Source organism: Loxodonta africana, chromosome 13 (genome assembly GCF_030014295.1).
Source record: "Loxodonta africana isolate mLoxAfr1 chromosome 13, mLoxAfr1.hap2, whole genome shotgun sequence".
NCBI lineage: Eukaryota > Metazoa > Chordata > Mammalia > Proboscidea > Elephantidae > Loxodonta > Loxodonta africana.
Window position 1 is genome coordinate 69,657,640 of NC_087354.1, and position 25,760 is coordinate 69,683,399.

The following is a 25,760-nucleotide window of genomic DNA, read 5'->3' on the forward strand; positions in this document are numbered from 1 at the left end:
TGAAGATAAACCCAGGCTAGCCTACTGGAGGTTGAGGGCCATGGGGAACACAGCTATGTTAGACCAGACAGCTGCTGGCTGACCGCAGACACGTGAACCAGCCCAACTCAGCCAAGCCTGGCTGGATCAGCAGAACCCTCCAGATGACTTGTGAGAAATAGTATATGGTGGGCTGTTTATTAATTTGGGGGTGGTTTGTTATGCAGCAGTAGCTAACTGCCTCCTACCCTGCCCTGTCATCCACTTTGCTCTGGACATAGCCCACGCTGAGAGGTAAGACAGCGTTTGAACCTTCTCGTACCCAGTGTTGTGTGGGAAGCCACTATTTTATTTCCGAGAAAACTGCTGCACTAGCAATTGGATGACTTGAAATTCAAGTGCTACAAATACTTGAGATCAAGTCATTTTAATCTGTGTATGCTTGCACAGTTTATCAAAAAGTATGTTATAGTTGACTTTAACATAAAGGGACAATGTTTTCTATTTGCTTGAGGCACATGCAACACACAGAAGCAAACAAACCCCTAATTATATATGCATCATTATGCATAATTTTTACTGTTTATGACATGCAGTGGCTGGCTGTCTCAATGACGGAGACTTTATTCTTAGCTAACGATTCCTAAGTGTGCAGCTGGGTTTTGGGGCCTGACATCACTTTTAGGAATTCTTAAAGTCAGAGTAATACCCCTGGCCAAAGAATGAGACTTCCCTGTTCAGAAAGGGCACCCACTTTAAGCAAGCAGGCTCATTGGTAGGGACCACTGGCCAGCCTCGGTAGCTTTTGTTTAAAATTAAATAGGGACTGTGAAAAGCCCTCCTCTTTAATAGGTCAAATTTCTTAAATTTTTAAGTATAAAATCACTTTTGTTGATAGTGGGTGTTTTACAAATTTGCGTGTACAACTTCAAAGTTTTTAAAATTAGAATTGTGTTTTCCTCTGCTGTGTTTAATGGCTGTGCTGTGTTCTGTATATCTATTGCACAAAGGCAAAGCTGAATTTAACTGTCCAATAGTTTCTGAAAGCAAGTAATCTGAACAATCACCAATTAAATGACACATGAAAATTTTACTTGAATTTATCTTGTGGTAAATAGATGTTTTCTATTTTTAAGTGAGCTGATAATTGCTTACTGCTCTTTGTGGCCCTTACTAACGAGTGAAGTGAAGGGGGGTAGCCTGTAAGGAGTGTGAAAAGCATTATACCAGTGGTGTCTGAGTGAGTCTCGATAGCTCGGGTGACCTGGATGGCAAGAGTTCGAGACTTCCCCAGGGAAGAACTTTGGAGTTTGACGGGGGGAAAGGGTGGGTCTTGGGTCCAATTATGTGAGCCTCAGTTTCCTCTTCTGTAAAATGCATAAAAAGATTCTTGGGGTTGTGAAGATAAATTAAGACAGTGTACCTATTTTTTTTTTTTTAATCAGCTACATGGTAGCAGTTATTATTAAACTGTTACAAGGTATTTTAGTAAACAAGTATTGTTAGGTGCAGTCAAGTCGATTTCCACTCATAGCAACCCCACGTGACAGAGTAGAACTGCTCCATAGGGTTTCCGAGGCTTTAATCTTTACAGAAGAAGATCGACAGGTCTTTCTCGCATGGAGACACTGGGCGGGTCTGAACCTCCCATTTTTTGGTTAGCAGCTGAGCGCTTAACCACTGTGCCACCAGGGCTCTTTGAACAAGTATTAGCTGTAAGAAACAAAGCATCTAATAGGTCCCAAAAGAGTAGAATGAACATGTGGCCAACACAGGGCTCTAAGGGGGGAAAATACTGCTTACTCCATCTTGGATGTCAGCAGAAGCCCATAGACTGGAGATGAGGCAGGGCAGAACCCAGGTGTTCCTACTGACGGTCAAATGAGTGGTCTCCAAAACGACAAGTGATTAAAGAAAAGGATTTATTGTAATCTGCTTACAGTTCTTTGCAAAGACAGACATATATTTTTGCATAAAGATATAAATTGCTTCATTTTAAACTAATTTAGTGTTTTTTTTAATTATATGAAGAAGTTTTGGTGAATTATGAATTGTACCAAATCAAGATTTTTTAAGAGCAGTATGGTACAAAAATAAGAGCAGACAGACGATTTGGACTGGGACAGGCATTCAACAGTGAATTTAGAATATGGCTTTGCTGCATCATCAAGCAAAGTTACCCGGAGACATACAAAGAGCCAGTAACTTTGTTAATACAAAAAGCTGATGCATACCGTCTCCATCCCAAACCTGGTTCTGTCAAGATTCCAATTCCATAAGGAAGTGAGTGTGAACGAAAAGCCGCTGCATTTGTAAGCCTTTCCCGTCCCAGAAACTCCCAGTCTGCATGCTGTCTCCATCACCTTCCAAGTGTGGTTTTCCTGTTGCTGTGCGTGTAAGTTGACTGCATCGAAAGACCTGCCTATAAATTAAATTCCTGAAACTGCAAATTATGTACGAAAAGCTCCTCTCTCTGAGTACAGCATTCCCAGGTTTCCCCTTGCATAAGGCAGGTGTCTTTGGCAAGACAAGGTAATGTTGCCTGCATGGTGAACCCTGGAGACAAGTGTCCATTCCAATGCTGCCCTCTCCCAGGCCTGGGCTTCTCCGGCTGCAGCTTTTAGGTTTTGGAAAAGAATGTGATCTGAGTACCTGATGATTATCATCACTTTTCAAAGATTAATTTGGCCTCTACTCAAAGGAGTTTAGTGCAATCATATTATCCGCTCCCCCCAAAGATAGACATATATTCGTGATTCAGGGCAAGAGAAAAGCCATTGATTACATCAGTGCCAAACAGATTAGTGAATTAAAAATTTTAGTGCCACTGTCTTGCTTTTATGATCTGTAGTGTTTTTATTTTTTTTTCTTTTTTCAAAACTGTTTATGTATAAAATTTCTTTTTAAAACCTACCTTTTAAAAATCTAAAAACCCTCTGTCTTCCGGTCTCCACGCTACTCTGACTGAACTTTGCCAGTGTGCATCTTCCCACCATGTCCTGCAATCAGTGATCTCTGTGTGTTCCTACCGCCACTTCCAGGAGTGCAAAAACCCCTTTCCAAGATCAGAAGGGAAAATGGGGTCTTCTACAGGCAGAGAAAGTGCATGGAATATTTTTTTCCCAAAGGAGGGAGAAAAAAAATGGGATGCTAATGCCCTCTGCCTCACTGAGCTCCCAGCCCCGCTCTCCTAGCGCTGATTTCCGCTTCTGGGAATGGGGCAGCTCTCCGACAGCTGCGTGCACACTCCCAGGCCATTTCTCGAATGTGCATGGCCACAAGACACCTTCCGGGAGCTGCAAACACCATGGTGTGCTGCTCCCCGATGGAAGTCGGAGGAAGCAGAAGCTGGAAAACGTGCTCAAGTTCCACAGACATCCCGAGCGGGAGACCAAGAGAAAACAAACAAAAAAAAAGTACGGAAAAAGTAGAAAGGCTTAGAGACAACCGAAGAGGTTTACATGTGGTTATTTACAACACAGACTGTAAAATGGGAAATTTGAAATGAAGCTAAAAAAGGCACAGCTTTCCCTTTCTTAAATACACTGTAAACGGTTCATTATGCATGCAGAACTTTTCACTTTACAAAAAAAAAAAATTACCTTGTTTGTTTAGACAAAGATAGTACTTAAATAGTCTCCAGCAAAATAGAATTCTTTCAAAAATACTTCCCCATTCATCCTATTAACCATTAAAGATTTTTTTTTTGTATGTGTCTCATTTACAAAAGTTCCTTGTTTCAGGCCGTTCATGATTTATACATACAGTAATGTACAGCACAGCAGAAGACTGCAAAAAATGGTTTGTAAAGCCAACACAGTAGATACCAGAAATTGAAACCAAGGCATTTGTTTTAACATCTTATCCATTCTAGTTAAATAATAAATGGACACTAAAGGGTATGTATACCAGCGATGCAGGGAACGTGGGTGACCGACGGCCCCGGGGGCTGGAGGGCCACACGTCCACACCACGTGTTCCATTATTACACAACAGGAATCTGTATACTTTTTTTCTTTTTTTGTGTGTGTGTTTTTTAAATAACAAAAGAATATTAATGCCCCATATTGACTATACGTTTTATGTGCAAACCAAAAAAAGTTCGTTAGTCCTTGAACCCTTTGAAAACAAGCGAACGATACCAGAAACTACATGGCATAGTTAAAACTTCCATCTGTTAAAATATCAAAATCAGAGTTATTGACTAGATATGGCTTTTCATCCAGAGGAACAGGAACGTTTTTCTAAGCGCTGGGGTTGGAGAGGGAAGAATCCTTCAGATTGCTCAGGTGTTGCCAAACCCACGTCAGACGGCTTTCCAGGCTCCCAACCCTTGACGTGATTTTCAGCTTTGAGAAACTGCTGAACAAGTGTGAATCCATCATCGCACGTTGAAACTGTGATTTCTTGGGTCCTTCGTGGGTATAGGATAACACGGGGAAACTTAAGGCAAAGTTCTTCCATGGAGACGGTTCTCACTTCCTGTGAAAGTAGAGGGGCTTGGCGTTCCCGGATTCCACCTTTGGCAGCTGGTCGCTGATGATCTCCACCAGCATGGCTGGGAACTCCACTTTCAGGGCCTGGGACTCGCGGAAGGTATAGAAGCAAAATTCCAACAGGTCACTCACCAGCTGCAACACACAGACACAGAGAAAGGGAACATGACATCAGGGCTTCACTGCCACGACTTCCCTGGGCCCCTACACCTCCCAGCTCTGGTGTGACCTCAAACGGCAGCATTTAGAAATCCTACTTGGAGATCATGTCTGCGAGACTGCCTTATTCAATTAGCCACGTCCTCTGTCCTGGAAGGGAGAGGGGTGCCCCTGCAGCCTGCCATGTAAAACAAGGAAGTCCTGGTGGCATACTGGTTAAAATGCTTAGCTGCTAACCAAAAGGTCACTGATTCGAATCCACCAGCTGCTCCTTGGAAACCCTATGGGGCAGTTCTACTCTGTCCTAGAAGGTCCCTATGAGTTAGAATCGACTCTATGGCAACAGGTTTGGTTTGTTTTGGTTTAGTCTTAAAAAAAGGAGCCCTGGTGGCACGATGGTTAAGGGCTTGGCTGCTAACTGAAAGCTTGGCTGTTTGAACGCAGCCATCGACTCCACTGCTCCACTGGAGAAGGACCTGGTGATGTGATCCTGTAAAGATTGCAGCCTAGAAAACCTTATGCAGCAGTTCTACTCTGTCACATGGGATGACTATGAGTCAAAATCGACTCAACGGTACCTAACAGCAACACAATCTTAATAATATGCTTCTGGTGAAACGGCATCTGTAACTTTCCTCATGATTTTTGTTTGTTTTCTTACTCAATTAGCAAGATTAAATTGAGTCAGAGACTGAATAACTTTGTGGTAAAGGCCTTCAATAAAAACTAGGACTCAAGAAAATCTTATCAGGGAAAAAAAATGCCTAGTGCTTCCCTTGGTGCCTGTGTGACTGCCCTTAGTGCCTGTGTGACTGCCCTTAGTCTGCAGAGTAACATTTCTCTAAGTAGGTTCTAAGGACTGTGAGATTTTTAGTCAGTGTTCTGCACACACAGGATGTGGGACCCAGTAAGCGTGGGAAATAGCACGCAGCATCGTCCCCTCGTGGGATGTCGCCACGTTCACACACATTAATGAGGTGGGCAGTGCCTGGCCCGGCCTCTCATCTCAGCTCCTTTCCTGGCTTACTTTGTGAGTGTACTTATGCTTGAGTTCCGGCACCTATAAAATGGGGACACTCACAGTGTCTCCCTTACAGGGTTGCTTCAGAGAACTGAGGGTGTGATCCACGTCATGGGCTTAGAATATCACCTGGCATGGAGCACGAGTGAATAATGTCACCCGTGACCCATGGAGAAGGATGGCTGAAGCAAAGCCTCTTTCATTCTGTTCTTCCCACTGTTCCCAAACCCCTTCAACCAGGAAGCATCATTTTCTTCCACAGGACACATCTGAAAAATCGGCTCTGGGTCATCTTTGTAACTTGGTCCTCAGGTCCCCTTCTATAAAATGAGGGATGGGAGGGAGTACCTCGTTTTTTCTTCCCAGGAAAGATATTCTTTAGGACACATGTCACCCCATTTCTACTTTATTTTTTACATGGTGGGCCACTGGCCACTGAAACTAAAACCCCGACAGGGCCTGGCTCTTCAGCTGTGGTGCCTTCTGCTGGTGAGCCCCTTCCCCTGGGCCTCACAGTCCTGCACACCCTGCCGCAGCCCTCCCTTGGGGTAAGCTCACCAGCTCACCCCACAGACCCTTGATAGACTGCCTGCAGGGCTGTGAAGGAAAACCCTTTTCTTTTTTCATTTAAAAATGTTTAACCTTACAGTAGACATCTCAGTTTCTAGGCCCTATCAACCACCACCAGGACAAGCGCTGGCAGCTACACTGTCCACACCTCAGGGCTGGACCATGTTTGTATCCAGAGACAAAGGTTCCTTGTTACCAGGCCACAGGAGGCTTCAGGAAGGCCAAGGTGCTTAATCCATCATTCCTCTCCACCACCAAAGTTCCCAAGTACCTGCGCTAGGGAAACCACAGGGACAGACACCCCTGCTCGTGTGGAGTCTACCCTCTGTTAAGGTGACACAGAAAGTCTGGAGCTAGGAAAGAATTGAGAATGGGAAGGGTGGAGTTTCAGAAAGGGTGGCCAGAGGGGACTCTCTGAAAGGTGACACTGGCACACACCTGCAGGAGGTGGGAGCCCAACTCTTTGGCCACCAGGGGAGAGCCTTGGGCAGAGGGCTCAAAGGTGCGGGTGCTACTCAGTGAGTCCATGAACAGCCTGTTAACTGACTGCTGGCAGAAACAAGTTACCTGGCAGAGCCAGGGCCAGGTGAGGGTTTATATCTGTAAACAGGCAACAGCAATGCCTATTCACGTATGCAATGAGGGAGAAGGCGCTGATCCAATCGATTACTGAAGATGGAGGCAGCATGCAGTGGGAGCACCTCAGGGACCTATTATGAGAACATGTCACAGGCCTTCCCTGGGCTTCTGTTCCTGTCAGTAATACCTGCACAACCTGCCCTCAGCCCAGAACATCGCCTAGGAGATGAAAACAGACCAGAATGCAGAGAGAGCAGGGCTGGGGCTCAGCTGTTCTTTTTCACAGGTTTGCTGGGGACAGCTGTCCCAGACACTCCTCATCCACCATGCATATTCACCTGGGCATGCATTTCCCACCCACCTCTGTTCCATGTTCCCTGACCGAGAAAGCAGCACGTTCCCAGTGCTAAGCTGATGCCCAGTGCATCTGTTTACAGTGGGGCCTCAGCCAGATGCACAGGGATGGGGCCTCCCTGGGGCACGTGGACCCGGCGTCGGGGCCAGCGTGGGGGTTGGCTGGCCTCCAGGTGCTAGGCATAGATCCAGAGAGCATGATGTCCTGGGGGAGGGGGTCCTATCATCATCTACCACTCTCAGGGAGGGCTCACCCTTGCTGGTGGGGAGGCCATGGGGCTGGAGTATCAGTGGGCTCTGCAGCTTACCAGACACGCCGGTCGCCACAGAAGCCTGCTTAGCCCACCCTGTTTTCCGCAATGGCTGAGAACCTCTGCAGGCCCCACCCCAGCATGTCCTGGGCTAGTGTCTGCGGCTGGTGAGGTCAGGAATCAACTTTGAGAGTCTAAGCCTGGCCGCTGGGTGAGGAAAACAGGAGCCAGTTAGGTCCAGCTGCAGCTCCTGCCCCTAGATGTTCATGGACAGGAAGGGCCCTTCCATGCCCCGGCCCCGCCCAGGCTGCCACAAGGAGCTGGCGTACAACGGTGTACAGCCAAGGTCTAGGGTGGGTCAGGCTGCAGTCGGGTGTACCATCCCTACTGCACACAACAGGCCCAGTAGGTGGTCAAAGCACGGGGTCGGGGGACAGAGCCATGGGAGCTAGCAACACTCAAGGACTTAACACCAGGGCCACCAAGGACACTGACCAATCCAAATGGACATTGGTTCATAAGCCAAATTGCCATACAATGGCAAAGGATCTGACAATCACTCTGTACATATCCCAGAGCGTCTCCTGGGCCAAGCCCAATGAAATGTCATTCAACCATTAAGGGAAATGAAGTCCTGATGTGTGCTACAACGTGGACGAACCTTGAAAACATCAAGCTGGGTGAAATACGTCAGTCTCAAAAGGACAACTGCTTTATGATCCCATTTGTGTGAGATACCTAGAATAGGCAAGTGCACTGAGACAGAAAGGAGATTAGTGGTGAGTGGGGCACAGGAAGGAGGGAAAGGGAGTTACTGCTGACGGGAAACCAAGTTCCTGTTTGGGGTGATGAACTTTTGGACACAGAGAGTGGTGATGGTTGTATAACATTCTAAATGTGATTAACGTCACTGAAGTGTATACTTAAAATTGGTTAAAGTGCCAGATTTTATGTTTTATATATATATAAATATATATATTTGGAAACGCTGGTGGCATAGTGGTTAAGTGGTACGGCTGCTAATCAAAAGGTTGGCAGTTCAAATCCACCAGGTGCTCCTTGGAAACTCTATGGGGCAGTTCTGCTCTGCCCTATAGGGTCGCTGTGAGTCGGAATTGACTCCACGGCAATGAGATTGGTTCTACATATACATACGTGTGTATATATATATACATATATATATTGCAGCCCTGATGGCACAATGGTTAAGAGCTCAGCTGCTAACCAAAGGTCAGCAGTTTGAATCACCAGCTGATCTTTGGGAACCCTTGCAGCATTTCTACTCTGTCCTATAGTCACTGTGAGTTGGAATCTACTCGTTGACAATGGGTTTTTTATATATACACATATTTCTTTTTTACCACAATAAAAACATACATAAAACACCTGACGATGACTCTGCATGACTAGCCCTCCAGCAATTCTCTTGGATACTCATTTGGCATCAAATTATTTAAAAAACAACAACTCTACTTTCAAGCAGTGAGCACCTGCTTCCTCTGCCTGTTTCTGGGCTCCTTCCTCTCACTCATCCCTCCCTGCAGCACCCTCTTCCTGGAGGCCTCTCTGGACCCTGGCCTGAAGAGGTCTTCTCTCCTCAGAAATCACCAAACCAAAACCAAACCCATTGCCCATCGAGTTGATTCTGACTCATAGCGACCCTAGCGGGTTTCCAAGGCTGTAAATCTTTACTGAAGCAGATTGCCAAATCTTTTCTTCCGAGGAGTGGCTGGTGGGTTCAAACTGCCAGCCTTTTGGTTAGCAGCCGACTGCTTGGACCACTGCACCACCAGGGCTCCTTCATAACTCACAGTTGGCATTTTTTTGTCTTTCTCATTTACTTGACAATTAGTAATGGATCCAGGTGACACCACTTCCTTGGGTAGCCTGTTGTTCACATCTTTGATTGTTTTCACTTGTCACATTTATGCTGCAGCTGCCTAAGTGGCCTGCAAGCTCCTAGAAGACAGGAGCCACCCACCTTATGCCCACCATATCCCAGAGCAGCTAGGGGAGGGCCTAGCACATCAGAGCCCCTTCTCCTTATTACTGTGTGGCTGGTGGGAGGGGGTGGTGGTCCCTGGGTGGCACAATTTGTGCTTGACTACTAACCTAAGCAGTACTTCAAAAGAAACGCCTAGTAATCTGTTTCTGTAAAGACTGCAGCCAAGAAAGCCCTATGGAGCTGTTCTACTCTGTAACACATGGGGTCACCGTGACTCAACGGCAACAGGCTTTTTTTTTTTGGCGGTGGGGGGGTGGTGCGTGGATTAAGGTGCTAAAGGAATTCAAATCTACTATTGCCCAGGTTCTTGTTCCTGGATTTCTCTTATTCCAAACTCTTAAGTGCTCAAGAACAAGTTATTTCAACAGGAGGTTTTAAGGCAGCATGTTGCTAGTTTTAATAAACAAACCAAAGCAAGAACTGGGCAAGTTAAATGGACATCTTGATTTTAGTGGCACTAAGTAAAAAAAAAAAAAGGAAATGCTGGTGGCGTAGTGGTTAAGTGCTACGGCTGCTAACCAAGAGGTTGGCAGTTTGAATCCGCCAGGCACTCCCTGGAAACTCTATCGGGCAGTTCTATTCTGTCCTATAGGGTGGCTATGAGTTGGAATCGACTCGATGGCAGTGGGTTTGGTTTTTTCATTAAGTAAAAAACTGCAAAACTCAATGCACACAGCTAAGGCCTTTCACCTCCCCTGTAATTCAGATTGCCTGCAACTTGCGTGTCCGGGGTTTTAGTGGGACTGCATGCCCTGCCATGATGCCAGGCGCCCAGTCACTGCTCACTGTGGTTCAAGGGGTATGGAGGCGAGGGCATGGTCACGGGGACAGAGATCAAAGCTCTGTCATGTCCGCCTGTCAGCACGAATGCCTTCACTGCAAAGAGACAGATGGCCTGGCCCAGCCCGCCGCCTCAGTATTGATTCCCACAGGCCTTTCCTGGTAAGTATCCGGCTGGATGGAGAGGCAAGAACCCTAATTATAATCAGCCGTAAGAGTCCCACATTATTAGGAATCAGAGAAGACGTGTGTATTGACTTTTCATTCTGTACAAAATGCCTCGGTTGGAATCACAAAGTTTAGCCAGACGCCGAGCACAATTCATCCCAGCCTGACAGGCCACAGCTGTTAGGGCATCAGAGGCTGGGGGTGGTCACAGGGAAGATGGCGGCACTCTGCCTGCTCCCACAGTGAGGCTGTCGGGCAGCTCAGTGCCCTCTCCCCACTCTACCGCTGCCCTCCACGCCCTGCCCCCCACCTGCCACGGCCACTCAGGGTGCCATTCAGTGGGGTCCCCCTCCTGCCACACATTTGGGGCTGGTGCTGGTGATCCAGGCGTGTCAGAAAAGAACTGTGCTCCATAGGGTTTTCAATGGCTGATTTTTTGGAAGCTGACTGCTAGGCCTGTTTTCCAAGGTATCTCTAGGTGAATTCAAACTGCCAACCTTTCAATCAGTAGTTGAGCACTTTACTTTTTTGTGGATTCCTTCCTGAAAACCCAGGCCCCAAGGTATCACTACTCAGTTGAGAGTCCCTGGTCAGCTTTCTTACTGGCTAAGTTTAGGTCTCCTACATCTTACCAAGAGATGGTCTGGAAAGGCATCTAAAAACCTTGGTTTTTAAAAACACAATAAAAGGCATTTCTCACCTGACAGCTAAGTTTGTCAGTGAGCATGCTCAGAACGTGAGCTACATTCTCAGCATGTCAGAGGTGTTTGAGGACTTAGTGGGATGCTTTGGGGCTCTGAGATGCACTGGCTGTAGAGTGGTCACCTAGGAGGGGTTTCTTGTTGATTCCCCATTTTAAAGGAAAGCCCCCCTCTGCCACAGGCAGCACACAGTGGCCAGTAGGGCATGTGACCCCAGTGGGTCCCTGTCGTGGAAGACAAGGCTCTAGGGGCTGCTCGGTCCAAGGCTGTCTGAGGTGTGCTCCATTGACAAATTCTGGGAACGGGGTCCCTGTGGGGGTGGCCAGTGCTGGGGCTCAGGGCCAGGATGACACCTCCAGCACTGTCTGATGGAGCGAGGAAGGCAGGGTGATTCCTTGAGGCCTCAAGAGCCTGGTTTGAGTTTATGCTGGTGCAAGCTGGGCAGTCTGGGTGGGGCAAAAAAAAAAAAAAAAAGGAAACAAAACTTGTCATCGAGTCAATACCAACTCGTGGGAATTCCATGTGTTACGGAGTAGAACTGCTCCATGGGGTTTTCTTACTTGTAATCTTTACAGAAGCAGGTTACCAGGTCTTTCTTTTGTAGCACCACTGGGTGGGTTCGAACCACCAGATATCTGGGTGGACTAGGCGCCCGATGGACTAGGTATATGAGGCTTGGGTGGGAGGCAGGTGCTGCTCAATGTCTCATGGAAGACCAAGTGCATTTCTGAAAACTGCCCCCGTCCCTTAGCAACTGATTGTTATTTGAAGTTACATTTTAACGTCTTCTTCATCACTATTTTTATAATAAATGCAACAGCATCACTGATCTCTGGTCAGTGATGAATACAAAATCTTCAAAATATGTTGTCAGGATCTGCGCTAAGCAAGATGGGTTCAATTTCCTAATTTTTTTGTGCTTAAATTTATTTAATTTCTACTTTGTTTAGGTTTCCTTGTATTACAAGCCTCGTTCTAGATCACAGCTCCGCCTTCTTGTGAATAAGGTCTATTGTACATGTGAAAAACACAGAGAAAAATGACACAATGGGAAAGAAGAAAGCAGAGCTTAAAGATAAAGGGATAATTAGAACATTGCTGAACAAAAGGAAATCTAATGAAAGGGTTGTGCTTGAAACGCACTGGAATGTTACTGTATATAGAAGTATGAACTTTTCCAAATTTTGTTTTCAATATTTCCTAGGTGATTCTTGCAAATGTACACTACACTTATCAAAGTGAAAATCCAAACCAATTCATGTTTATATGTGATAAACTTCAATATCAAGTTAAATCTTAGACTTCCTTTTTCCGCAGTCGCTGTGGGCTTGATTCTGACTCATGGGGACTTCACGTGTGTCAGAGGAGAACTGGGCTCCACAGGGTTTTCAGTGGCTGATTTTTTGGAAGTAGATCACCAGGTCTTTCTTCCAAGGCACCCTCTGGGCGGGCTTGAACCACCAACCTTTTGGTTAGTAGTTGGGCGTGTTAACTGTTTGCATCACTCAGGGACTCCAAATAATAGATTAAGCAGTTAAATCCTTATTTCAATCTCTGAAAGAAAAAAATAATAAAGAAACCCAAGAGCTACAGCTGCTAACCAAAAGGTTGGCAGTTTGAATCCACCAGGTTCTCCTTGGAAACTGTATGGGATAGATCTACTCTGTCCTATAGGGTTGTTATGAACTGGAATCGACTTGATGGCAATGGGTTTGGTTTTTTGGAAACAGTAAGTCAGATCCACCAGCCAGAGGAGGCCTCTTGTGATCAGAGTAGGGACACTTTGATGCTATGATGCCACATCACAGAACAAACAGGGGTTGGCAACTATGGCCTGCAGGCCAAATCTAGCCTACTGCCTGTTTTTTATATGATTTTTACAAGTCTTTTTTTAATGATTGCAAAAAAATGATTTTTAAAAGTGATTAGAAAAATTATTTTTAGATGATTGGAAAAAACCCAAAATAATATTTTGTGGTGTATGAAAATTGTATGAAATAGTTCTACTGGAACACAACCACATTCATTCATTTGCATATTATCTGTGGCTGCCTTCATGCTACCAAGGGCAGAGCTGAGTAGTTGTGACGGCGACTGTGTCGCCCACAAAGCCTGAAATATTTACTATCAGGCTCTCTGTAGAAAAAATTTGCTGACCCATGGACTGGAAGACACTTCAGGGATTTAGTAACACTTTTCAGGAGAAGTATTTTGTTTGTTAGTTAAAATACATAAATCAAGCATAAGACGTCTCCTGGTTTCAAAAATATTAACATGTGAAAAAATATGTCTCTGAATCAAGTGATACGGTGGTGAAAGCTAGATTCGGCTGTCCAAGTATCACACAGATTCTTCTAGCGTTTACGAAATGCCTTAGAAAGAATCCCTGTACACAAAGGGGCTGATCTAGATAGTCTTGAACAACTTTCCCGAGCTTAAAAAAAAAAAAAACTAGTTGCCATCGAGTCGTTTCAGAATTTGTCCTTCAAATGGAGTTTCCATCATGCTGTCTCCTATCTTTGGCCTTTCTTTCAGGTGTCATTCCTCTTTGTGCCTCCATTCTCTGTGGTCTTGATGCATTTATACACTTGAACCATACGCACTGTCCAGTCCCTTTGATCATGACCTTGGGTCAACTGGCATCTCTTGCTGGTCTTTTTAAACCTCTCATTTAAAATCATCTCCTCTAGTCTAACATGGCACTGATAATAATATTTCTCTTTTCTATTGCTTAACAAGGTCTCTCTTTGTAAGATTCCTTCACTATTTCCTTTTTGTGTCAAATTATGCCTTCAGTTTAAGGGTCCTTTCCAGCATATCAATGTGTCTCTTGTTTCCTTCCATTCTTCTGCTCTGCTTCACTTAAGCTTTCTGTCTTTCACTGCCCTGCTGCCTCCTTCCACGGGCATATCTGCAAGGTGCTCCACAGGTTGCAAACTGCTCTTCACACTCATCGTCTCCTCTGATCAACGCAATCTTAAATAGATTATGTCATGCCCAGGACAGGCCAAATGATGTGTGGGGCCCAGTGCAAAACGAAAAATAGGGGACTCCTTGTTCAAGATTTATTAAGAATTTCAAGATGGTGACCAAACCAGTGGGTGTTGACTGATTTATGGCGACCCCTTGTGTATCAGCGGTAGAACTGTGCTACACAGGGTTTTCGATGCCTGATTTTCTAGATAACCCGGCCTTTCTTTCAAGGTGCCTCTGAGTAGACTTGAACCTACAACTTTTTGAATAGTAACATTAACTGTTTGCACCACCCAGGGATTCCAGCAGAACATTAAAACAATTGTGGGCATTTCCATGCACTCAGTCCTGTGTGACTAAACAGGCCAAGGTCACACACCTTTGAAGCCACCCCTGTTATGTCTACTTTATGGAGAATCCTAGAGTGACATCTAACCTACTAAGGGCAATGGAGCTGACTTGGTGGAGAGTTGGCTCTGGGCTGACATCGCATATAGCTGCTCTCTACCTCCTGCATCCCTGCCTTCTGGGCCTGCCTCACATATGAACCTGGAAAAATGCACTTAATCACCTGTCTTAATTCTGTCCTCCGTAAAAAGGGAGTAGCAGTAATATTTACCCATCCTTGTCTCATGGAGATATTAGAAGGGTTTAATGATAGGACTTAGGAAGAAAGCACTATGTAAGTCCAAAGTATTATACTGTTATTATTATATTGTAAGAAGCAGGATTTAGGATGGATAAGAGGGGGGATTCATTGACACAGGTGTTAGACAATGAGATGGCTTTCCAAATCTTCCCTGGAGGTACCTCAGATTAGGATGAGATTCCTGTGTGTCAGGTTTGATTCAGATGTGGTCTCCCAGAAGCGTGGCCTGTAGGACCCTCAGAAGCTCTTTCTACCTGAAATTTTGGATTTTCCAGAAACTCTCCCTATGGCATCAGACATCCAGGTGGGAATGGAATGTGCGGTTCCTTTATACCTTCCAGAACAAGGCAAGACCCTAGTTTTTCCTCAGTTCTTGAAGAAACTTCTTCTCTAATGATTTTTCAAAACTAGTTATGAATACTGCCAAATGTTCTACGGGTATGCGATTTATAAAATGTGAATCAACAAAGAAGCAAAAGAAATGACTGTCATAAAAACAAATATGCTTTTCTCCAACCCCTCCCTGCCATGAACCAAATGAAACTTTAAATAAATTGGGATCAGACACAATTTTAAATTTTGCCGGTTAAGGGTTAACAGAAACAAGCTGTTGTCAGTTATAAGTTCATGAGAAACAAAATTCTCTCTCTCTCTCACACACACACACACAGAAGGACAAACTTCCTATATTGAATTTATTTTTCTCATTTCACTAAGGTCTAGGACAACTGCATCTTAGAATGCTTCCTGGCTATTGCCTGTATGTTGGTGAGGACTGTCTTAAATTGCCTGAACATTAGTCCCTGAAAATGTTTAAAGCTTTTAAATCAACCTTTTCCAAAAAGGTAAGGAAATAACCCAGATTTTGAGTTAAGTCAGCCACAGAAAACCATAGCCAACCAGGAAAACCAATGGAGATAAAGGTTCTGTGGCTGCAAGTGGAAATTACCTGTCATTATAATTAAGGTGTAATGTGAAAGTGATGGCTGAGAAAGGGCTCAGAACCATTATCAAGTCAGGACTTGAAACTCAAGATCAGCTCTGAGGAATCATGGCTACCTTTGATTCCAAACTCTGTGGTATACACGTATCTACATATACACACATATACATATACACATGCAGACACATATATATACACATATATACACACATGTACAGGAGACTTAGAAGGCCTAGTGATCTGCTTATGGAAGGTCACAGCCTTAAAAATTCTAGGGAGCACAGTTCTACTCTGCACACAGAGGGTCACCGTAAGTTGGAATCCACTCAACAGCAACTAACAGTAAGATCACTCACATATATGTACGTAGTGTCTTGAAGACAGAGGGGGCAGTGGTGGTTCAGTGGTAGAATTCTCGCCTTCCATGCAGGAGACCCGGGCTGAGTCCTGACCAATGCACCTCAAGCATAGCCACCACCTGTCTGTCGGTGGAGGCTTTCCTCTTGCTATCATGCTGAACAGGTTTCAGCCAAGCTTTCAGACTAAGATGGACTAGGAGGAAAGGCCTGATGACCTACTTCCAAAAATCAGCCAATGGAGAGCTTCATGGATCCCAACTATCTGATCTGTGACCAATCATGGAGATGGTGCAGTACAGTGCCTGGCCCAGGGGAGGCAACTCTGCAGTGGGCTCACGGTTCCAGATGGTCTCCCCTCATTCTCAAAGCACAGCCTCTCAGCAAACCTTCCTTTGCACACCCCCTTAGAGGCTATGCAGAAGGACTGACTATCTGAGATAGGGATGGCTCATTTCATAGATTGTAAGACAACTGGGCACTGGAAAACATTTTTTGTTTGGTTATTAAAATACTCTTCTCAGTAAGTTTAAGAAGAACAATAATTTAGCTATTTTGCTGCTTATCACAACAGGAACAGATTACAAATCCCAGGGGAGCTTGGAGAGGCCAATTATGACCACTGACTCGTACTTCTTTATACCTTTAATACAATGAACACGGAAAGGATAACATATAGACCTTCGTATGTCCGTGGTGAGTTACATCCTGGTTGGAACTTGGGGCCCCGGCTTTCAGAACATAAAACACACCAGCCCTTGACCCTCGCAGAGCTTTTCACACTGCACCCAAGGCTGTCAAGTCCATGTTTATTCCAGATATTGAAGTAACAGAACATTCTGACCTAATTTTTTTCCAGTTTTATTTTTAAATATATTTGATGTATTTTTTTTTTTTCAAATACCCAAACATAAAAAATTTTAACAAGAAAATAAGCAGTTACTGGCACAATTCACTCAGGGAAATGTGTTCTGAACTAAGTCATACCCTAGAAATCAGAAATCTGTAAATGGAAATGCTAGTCCCAATCTATTATAGGAATTCCCAAAAAAAACACTAAAAAAAAAACCAAACCCATTGCCATCAGGTTGATTCCTACTCATAGTGACCCTACAGGACAGAGTAAAACTGCCCCACAGGGTTTCCAAGTAGCAGCTGGTAGATTCAAACTGCCGACCTTCTGGTTAGCAGCTGAACTCATAACCACTGTGCCACCATGATGAACCATTAATAATGGCTCCATTGGTCTCACCAACTACACAAAGATGTGGAGTCTCTTCCACATCGATTATTCATTTAACTTAAAATCTTTACCTATGAAGATTTCTTTATCAAGAGGCCTGGTCTTTAGCATCACTGGTATTCTCACTCCTACCCCACCCCCTGGCCTGGTGCCTTGGAAAATAATGCTCTGCTCACTTAGCTGACTCTGGAATAAACAGCTCTTCCTTTATTTAGAATCTTTCTTAGTCATGGTTTTGTCAAAGAAAAAAGCAGTATAATACTGCTAACAACTACATTAAATAGTTGTTTAGCTCAATGTGATAGAATGTGGCTTTGAATCTCGATCTTACACACACACACACACACACACACACACACACACACACACACAATATAGCCAGCACGGGTACTTGATTTGTTGTTGCTGTGTGCTGTCAAGTTGATTCTGACTCATAGTAACCCTATAGGGCAGAGCAGGGTAGAACAGACCCCATGGGGTTTTCCCAGGCTGTAATCTTTAAGGAAGGAGATCACCAGGTCTTTTCTCTCACAGACTTTCCAGTTAGCAGCTAAGCACTTTACCATTGTGCTCCTTGACCAGGGCTCCTTGGGTACTTTAGGTTAGAGACACAGAATCAAACAATCTCACTTCAGTAACCTGAGCAACAGAAAGAGAGGGAAGTTTTGCTCCTCACGTTGAAGCAGCATCCCAGCCTTTACTTCTTGTGCAGCATTCTGATAACCCCCCAGGGGAAAGGGTTTTCAGTTCACCAACATCAATCCTTCCTAATGGTCACCTCACAGCAATCTGCCATTGTCTCCATCATCAAATAAACTCCATCATCAAATTACCTTTAACCCCTTTGGCAAGTTAGAAGGTGGTTCAAGCTCACCCTGTGTCCTTTGGTGAACGCCTAGCAGGAAGCACAGCGCGCTGACACTGGATGTGCGCTGGAACCTGAGGTACTCTGGGAACGACTCATCCTGCATTAAGTCTCAGTGGTTCACTCTCAGATAACTTAATGTGCTTCCTGCCCTGCACTGTGAAATGGTCTTTATGGCCCATTTCTGTGCTTAATCTTGCCTCCTTTAGACTGCCTGCTTCTTGATGGCACAGGCTAGGCGCCTGTTTGGGTGTCTCTGTGCCCAAAAAGTAAGTTAAAACCACCCAACTGATGCTCTTGGGTAATGCAGAGACACAGTTTTGGGGAAACTCAAACAGTCTCAGCAAAGGGAGGGAAGAGGTGAACGTTCGGTCAATGCCTGTTGCTTGGTAGATGCTTCGATGCCTGTTAATTCATTCGCTTCTCAAAATGCACTCTAAGATAGCTGTTATTTCCATTTTATAGCTGAAGAAACTGAGGGCTGAATACTGAGCTGTCCCAGGTTACTGAGAGAAGGGTGGTGTAACACTACCTGCCACGCTCTGTCTGCCGTTCCCGGCAGTCAGGTTTCTGTGGCAGCCTCCTATTTTGGCCTTGGAATTTTTTTCCCCCTGAGGAGAAACACCATGACTGGAACGAAGTGAAATAGAATCAAACGTGAGCGTGAGCGGGCTGCCCAAACGGTGCCACGAGCCAAACTTGCGGCCTACGTTCCTCAGTGTGAGGTAAGAAATGCTCAAATAGGTTGGTATCTATCTCAAAAGCCACCTATAGTCTCATCACAATGGAAATTACTATGGCTCGGATGCAAAAAAAAAAAAAGCAAAAGCACCCACTAATTAAATGAGCAATGAGAATCTCAGAATAATTGGTTAATAGTCTTGGCTGCTTGCTGCAGTATCTCTTTTGTTAGTTATCGTATCGGTGAAAGTTGATGCCCTTCTCACGTAAAGAAGGAAGTCTCCCCAGCGTGCACGTGTAGCGGTTACTGTACCACCAGATGTCTGCTGCTCGCACTGCCAGCCTTTCCCCCTCTGAGAAGGGAAATCTTGGCTCACAAAGCCTGGATGTACAAGAGCCACTTCAGTTGTCAAGCATCTCCTTTGGAACCACAGGAAGCAATTATTCAGCAATACGATCCTCAAAGAGTTTCCTTTTGTCATGCAGAACGTGGCTCTGAGTGACACACTGATGTCTGCCCAACCAAGGGGTAAGTTCTTATCAGCCTTTAATGACCACATGCAGAAATGAAAGCCCTGGGAACCAAAGCCTGTTCAGCACCAGTGATGCTGAGGCAGACTGAAAGTTTTGTTTTGGAAACCGCTAGACATGCGTGACATCTTTATACAAAGCCAGGTTGACTGCTTTCAAGATGGAACCCAGCACCTCACAAAAACACTGTATTCCAGAAGATGCCAGGGAAGATTCAAATGGAGTGTGAAGAGCTGGCAAGCGGTGCAGCTGTTTCTAAGCTTCCTAGATGCTAGTTTTCTTATTTCCAAAGATGCATCCCAGCCTAAAAACGAGCAGCTGCTATCAGTCTGCACTGCCCCCATTATCACAACGGGGGTGTCCCGAGCACTAGGCAGTGAATCCAGAGGTTTCCAGCTGCCACTAGCTACCTATAAACTCTCTGGGACTGTTTCTTCTTCCATTAAATAAGGATTCTTTGACATTCTCTTGGAAGCCTTCCTTGACCCCTGCAAAAGAACAGATGGTTCCTGTACCTTCTTGACAAAGTTTTCTATCAACTTTGAATAAACTTCAGTGAGTCCAGAACTTATGGTGAGATCACAACACATGACGAGCCCACAACTCATGGTGAGCCCACCTAGTCAGAGCCCTTGTCTTGCTGCCCCTCAACCTCCCATGTGCTGTCTGGCTGCACTACCAGGCTCTAAGCTCCTCAGGGCAGGCTTTGGGTCTCTTCTGCCTAGCCTGCTGCCTGGCACATTTCAGCACTCAGGTATTTGTTGAATGAGGTGAACATCTTCTTCCACCAGACAAGTGAGGTTCCTGAAGGCAGGCATTCTGTTCAGACTTGCCTCTGTGGTCCTGAACATGGTTATAGTCGTCAGCTGCCGTGAAGTTGGCCCCCAACTCGTGTGAACCCATGCACAATGGGATAGGACCATTGTGATCCATAGGCTTTTCCCTGACTGATTTTCAGAAGTAGATCACCAGCTCTTTCTTCCTGGTCCATCTTAGTCTGGAAGCTTGGCTGAAACCTGTTCAGCATCATAGTAACAAACAAGCGTCCAATGACAGATGGGTGGTTCCTTCACTGAGGCGCTGTCTTAGGCTGGGTTCTCTAGAGATGCAAAACCGGTAAAGCATATAAATATACATATAGAGATTCATATCAAGGAAATGGCTCACATGGTTGTAAAGGCTGGAATGTCCCAAGTCCATGGGTTAGGACAGAGGCTTCTCCTGATTCACAAGCCACAGGGGCTGGCAGACCCAAGATCAGCAAGTTGAAGAGCAGAGCTCTTGTTCACAGGCTGCAAAGACTGATGAATTCCAAGATCGGCAGACAAGACCACAGATAAGCTGCTAGCTTACGTCCCACTGGAGGTCAGATGAACAGGAGCCAGCTGCAGGATCCAGAATGAGCAAAAATCCACAAGCCTTGCCAGAAGGTCTGCTTATATTCAATGCAGGCCGCACACCCAAGAAAACTCCCTTTCAACTGACTGGCTACTCATAGCAGATCCCATCATGGGGGTGATCACATATCAAATCTCAACAGGGAAGTGATCACAACATTATACAACTGCCAAAACACAGAATCATGGCCCAGCCAAGTTGACACACAATGTTGACCATCACAGATGCACTGGCCAGAAATAGAATCCCGGGCTTCCACATGGAAGGTGAGAATTCTAGCACTGAACCACCACTCAATGTTTCATCAACAAGTGAAGGAACGAACGATCACACGTGCTCTCAAAGGTCCCACTGCTCAGGCAACCAATTTTGACACCAGATTACCTTTTGCCTCGCATTACACTCCAGCCCCCTCTCTGGAAGCTAAGCTATTTAAGCACTGGGTCAATGCCATACATTTATCTTGTATCCTCTGTAGCTCTGTCAATCCTGCTAGGCGTGCGTACATTTTTGCTAAGTGTGTGTACTTACACATAAAATCGATTATAATTGTGCGACCTTGAAACTGTTATTTAACAGAAGGGCAATTTTGCTTCAACAGAAATGATTAATATTGCCATTCAATATTTACTAACTGTTCTACATACTGACCATAACTTAGAAAGAGTCCTTGATCTCTATGAATGAATAAAGTCACCAATAAGTTCATTAGAAATACGCTTTTCATACCCATAGGAAATTGTCACTCCTTTAGTAACAGTTAGCAACTGACTTCTGCTTCTGCTTTCACAGGAGAATAAGGCATCTACCTGCTTTACATATTAATACCCAAACATTTACAACACAAAAGTAACTCCTAGGAGCATGTCCACAGCTGCACTCTTGGAAACTTTTCTTGGGGAAAGATTGATGTTCTGAGGGCTTATAACTCATTAAAGCTGCTGACCGATTCACATGCTTAACTGCCAACCTGCTCCTTCAGAGAGTGTTCCTTTCACTCACCTTAGCACCTTTCTGCCAACACATATGTGCACCATGTGGAAGAGAGCCTCTCTCAGTGTATAGGTGTGTGCCCAGAGCTGGAACGCCATGCACGCTATTAAGGAGAACTTTGGATTTTTTTTTTTTTTTTTTTGATCTGTAGTCAAAGGGCTCGTATTTGTGTGATCCCCTAGGAACCACCGCTCTTCTTCCACAAGGTGGCCAGAACCAGGCTCTGAGCACAGAGTCAGCGCTTTGTGCAGCTCTGTTCTCTTGAAGAAAATCCCACAACTGTTGATTCACTAAGTTACTCTAATGAAAAGGCCGTAGGCACTCTCACGTCTGAGTAAGCATGAGTGTTAGGTCTCTCTAGACTCACAATGCATTTTTCAATATTCTGTCTGGAGTAGAAATATAAATAGAACATTGAAGATGCTGCCAGTACACCACTTCTAAGATTGAACATATTTTTTATAATTTAAAAAATATATGTTAGAATTAAAAAATAATACCAAAAAGAGTTTTCTCCTTCTGACCAAGATGAGAGTACCAGGTATCGAATTTACCCTTCCACCTGAAACAACCAAAGACACTCAGAAAAATATACGAAAAAATGCTTTTCAGGATACTGGATACAGGCGCCTCGGTGGTGCAGTGGTTCAGCGTTTGGCTGCTAACCAAAAGGTCGCCAGTTTGAATTCACCAACCCTACGGGTCAATTCTACTCTGTCCTATAGGTTCCTATGAATCAGAATTGACTCACGGCAACGGGTCTGGATATCGGTCAGGGCTTTAAACTGGTATGGGGATCTTGTTAAAATGTAGATTCTGATTCAGAATATCTGAGGGTGGAAAGGCAGATTCTCAGCAGGGGATATCAGTCAATGAGGGACAGTGACCTCTGAGAGATGGGAAATAAACAAAGTGAGCCTGAAGATTGCCCCAGCTATTCTGAAGCTGCTTCCAGGAGGCAGGGCAGGGGAGGAGTCCAGGGAAGCCAGTGAAAACCTGGGTTTGAGGAGATGTCGTTGAGAATCAGAAAATCAAGGCAACTAAAGTTCACAGAGAACCCCTGGGGGGTGCCTATGGTTAATGTGCTCTGCTACTAACCAAAGGCTTAGAGGTTCAAATCCACCCAGAGTGCCTCAGGAGAAAGGAATGGTGATCTACTTCTGAAAATCCTTCAGAGCACAATTCTACTCTGACACACACGGGGTCACCAGGAGTCAAAACTGACTTGATGGCAACTGGTTACAAGGTAAGAGAACAGAGTACTAAAGAGGAGAGGAATGCATGGAGAGCGAACCCCAGAGAACTGCAGGGGGTTTCCCTTGAGTATTCAGCAGTTAGGATCAGCACCTGTGAGGAAACTACGAAAGGCCAGGGAAACAAACACTGGAAAGGATTCGAGGAACCACTGCTCATGCTCACAGAGGGCTGGGAACAGTGCCTGGTCCATACCACTCAGACTGGAAAAACTCCTAATTTGCAGGGTATTGCGTAGGGTACTTAGGAAAGTCTTGCCTCAGTAGTGGAGGACAGTTAGTCCAAGACCGAGCACTGCTCCAGACCCTTCTAACAAATAATAAACATGAGACCTGAATGGATCAAAATGTTTTCAAGTAACTTAACCATATCTAAGAAAAAAGCTCAAGAATATTTATAAGAATACAAAAATACTTAGCACTCAACAAGGTAAAATTCACAATGTCTAGCATCCATGCAAAGATTATCAGGCATACAAGAAGTAAGAAGCACAACCCACAATAGGGGAATCATCAAACTGGAAACCTCCCCCCAAACACCCATCAATAGGACAAACTGTAGAATATTCATACAACGGAATACCACTCAGCAATAAAAATGAATGAATTACTGGTATATGCATGAGCATGGATTAATCTCAAAATAATAATGCTAAGTGAAGGAAGCCTGCCAAAAAAAGAGCACGAACTGCATGATTCCATTTATATGAAACTCTAGAAAATACAAACTAACTTATATTGACAGAAAGCAATATAAAAAGCAATGGGAGAGCCAGGAGGTAGGAGGGAATGGTTAAAAAGGGACATGAGGAAAATTCTGGGGTGACAGATATGTTCGCTATCTTGACTGTGGTGATGGTTTCGTGGTGTATGTTTATGTCAAAACTTATCATATTGCACACTTTAAACACATTTACTTCTTGTCTATCAATTATACCTTGATTTAAAAAACACCAAAATGACACCGCTTGTGCCCTTGAGAATTTTGCAGAAAATCAGCATTTTATGATACTGCCACTTAACAACTGTTCAGTGAGTTCCTATCTTGCACCAAGCTCTGTACTGGCACTAGAATCAAACTAGGAGAGGACGGTTTGACCCACTGACCACCGGGTGTGGCCCCTCAGTGTTTCCCTGTGCACACAGAGTCTGAAAGGACAAGTTTCCGGAAAAAGAAATTTTAATTTCTGTTGTTGGTCTCATTATATGCATACTGCTTTGAAACGTATCACCTATTATCACGTGCTCTGTGACTAGAGTCACATACCATCTTGCTATTGCACTTGTGCCTATTTATACATTTGAAGGAAACCCCGGTGGCATAGTGGTTAAGTGCTATGGCTGCTAACCAAAAAGGTCGGCAGTTTGAATCCACCAGGTGCTCCTTAGAAACCCTATGGGGCAGTTCTACTCTGTCCCGTAGGGTTGCTGTGAGTGGGAATCGACTTGACAGCAAGGGGTTTGGTTTGCTTTTTTTATACATTTGAACAAATAAGAGAATTCACTAAGAACCACAAAACCACTTTCTGAGCTCTACTAAGAAGGACTTTGAAAAAAACCAGCAGAAGAAAGTCAATCAGCAATGTATTCCCATGCAGATAACCTGTGGTTTTGATACAAAGCAGGAACACTCTGCTCTCTTTTCCTTTAGTTCCTTTTGTGTAAATCATGGGGAGCATCCTTTGTGGGTTTTCTCTGAAGCTTTTTTTGTTTGCCATCACCTCTTATCCCTGAGACTTCCCATTAAACTTTTAGGCCACTGATAGTCAGCCCAACTACCTATTACTGAATTTACCTTTCTGGAATTTGACTCTTATAGGAAAGCAAAGGTCAGTGTTGATACGCACAGGGTCTTCTGGGTAACTCGTGTAACTCACTAGAAAGTGACAATCTTTTACCAGTCAACTCTGTCCATCAGCATTCACACAGAGATACAGAGATTCCATTCCAATGGCATAAACAAACTTCTAAAGGATGCACCATTGCTTCACCAGCAATACCAGTAATATCAGTAGGAATAATACTGGTCATCAAGCTTGTGAACATGTTAACAACAGAGATATACTTGAAAAGGAAATTCTTACACAAATCATACAGCCTGGACTTGGGCAATAAATTCTCCAAAAGAAAGTGGCAATCTCACAAATATGGAAAACTAAATTGGCATGACTGTGTAAAACTTTATTTGAGCCAGAATTGGGTAAACTGCTTGCAAAGTGAAGAAGCATATTTTCAATGATATAATGAAGCAAGCTCACCACATCAATATTTTGCAGAAATAAATACTGTATCTATAATTGATTACATTAGAAACAAGCACAGAGTCTATTTTCTGTATTTATACAAGACAGAAAAGGTGACTCCTATGAAAAATAATGAATATAGGATTCAAAATTTGGCAAAGCTTGAGATGATCCAAGCTGGCCCTCCACCATTAACAATGTTTGTGAAAGATTGGGTTATTAGATTAACAGCTGTAGGAGATGGACACTATTTATACAACGTGAAAGCAAACATTTTTATTAACCAAACATTTTCTAAATTGCAAGCAAAAATTTGAAACCCAATCTGACACCTGTAGCAAATCTGAAGGCTTTCCCTGATCAAGGGCACAGGGTTTCGTCTCTCTGGCATATAGTTCTCAGATCCTGCTTGGAAGGGGGATGAGCCACACCCTTTGTCCTAAATGAGGTTTGTTCCTTCTTCACATGTTATCTGAACAAAATTTCCTTCTTGGTCTGGTTTTAACTCTTGCTGCTTCCCACTGGATCATTTCCCCCACACCCCTAGGAACTCTTTATCAGACCTCTGG

The 25,760-nt window shown here is 44.4% G+C and overlaps 1 protein-coding gene across 1 annotated transcript in view; it reads right to left on the reverse strand.

Annotated features, from left to right (window-relative positions):
• Positions 1–1,139: 1,139 nt before the first annotated feature.
• NR3C2 (nuclear receptor subfamily 3 group C member 2) overlaps positions 1,140–25,760 on the reverse strand; it is a 349,336-nt gene continuing 324,715 nt past the window's right edge. The window contains exon 9 of the mRNA XM_064267555.1: positions 1,140–4,610. Coding sequence (XP_064123625.1) covers positions 4,455–4,610 — 156 coding nt within the window. The 3' untranslated portion in view covers positions 1,140–4,454. The remainder of the gene's footprint in view (positions 4,611–25,760) is intronic.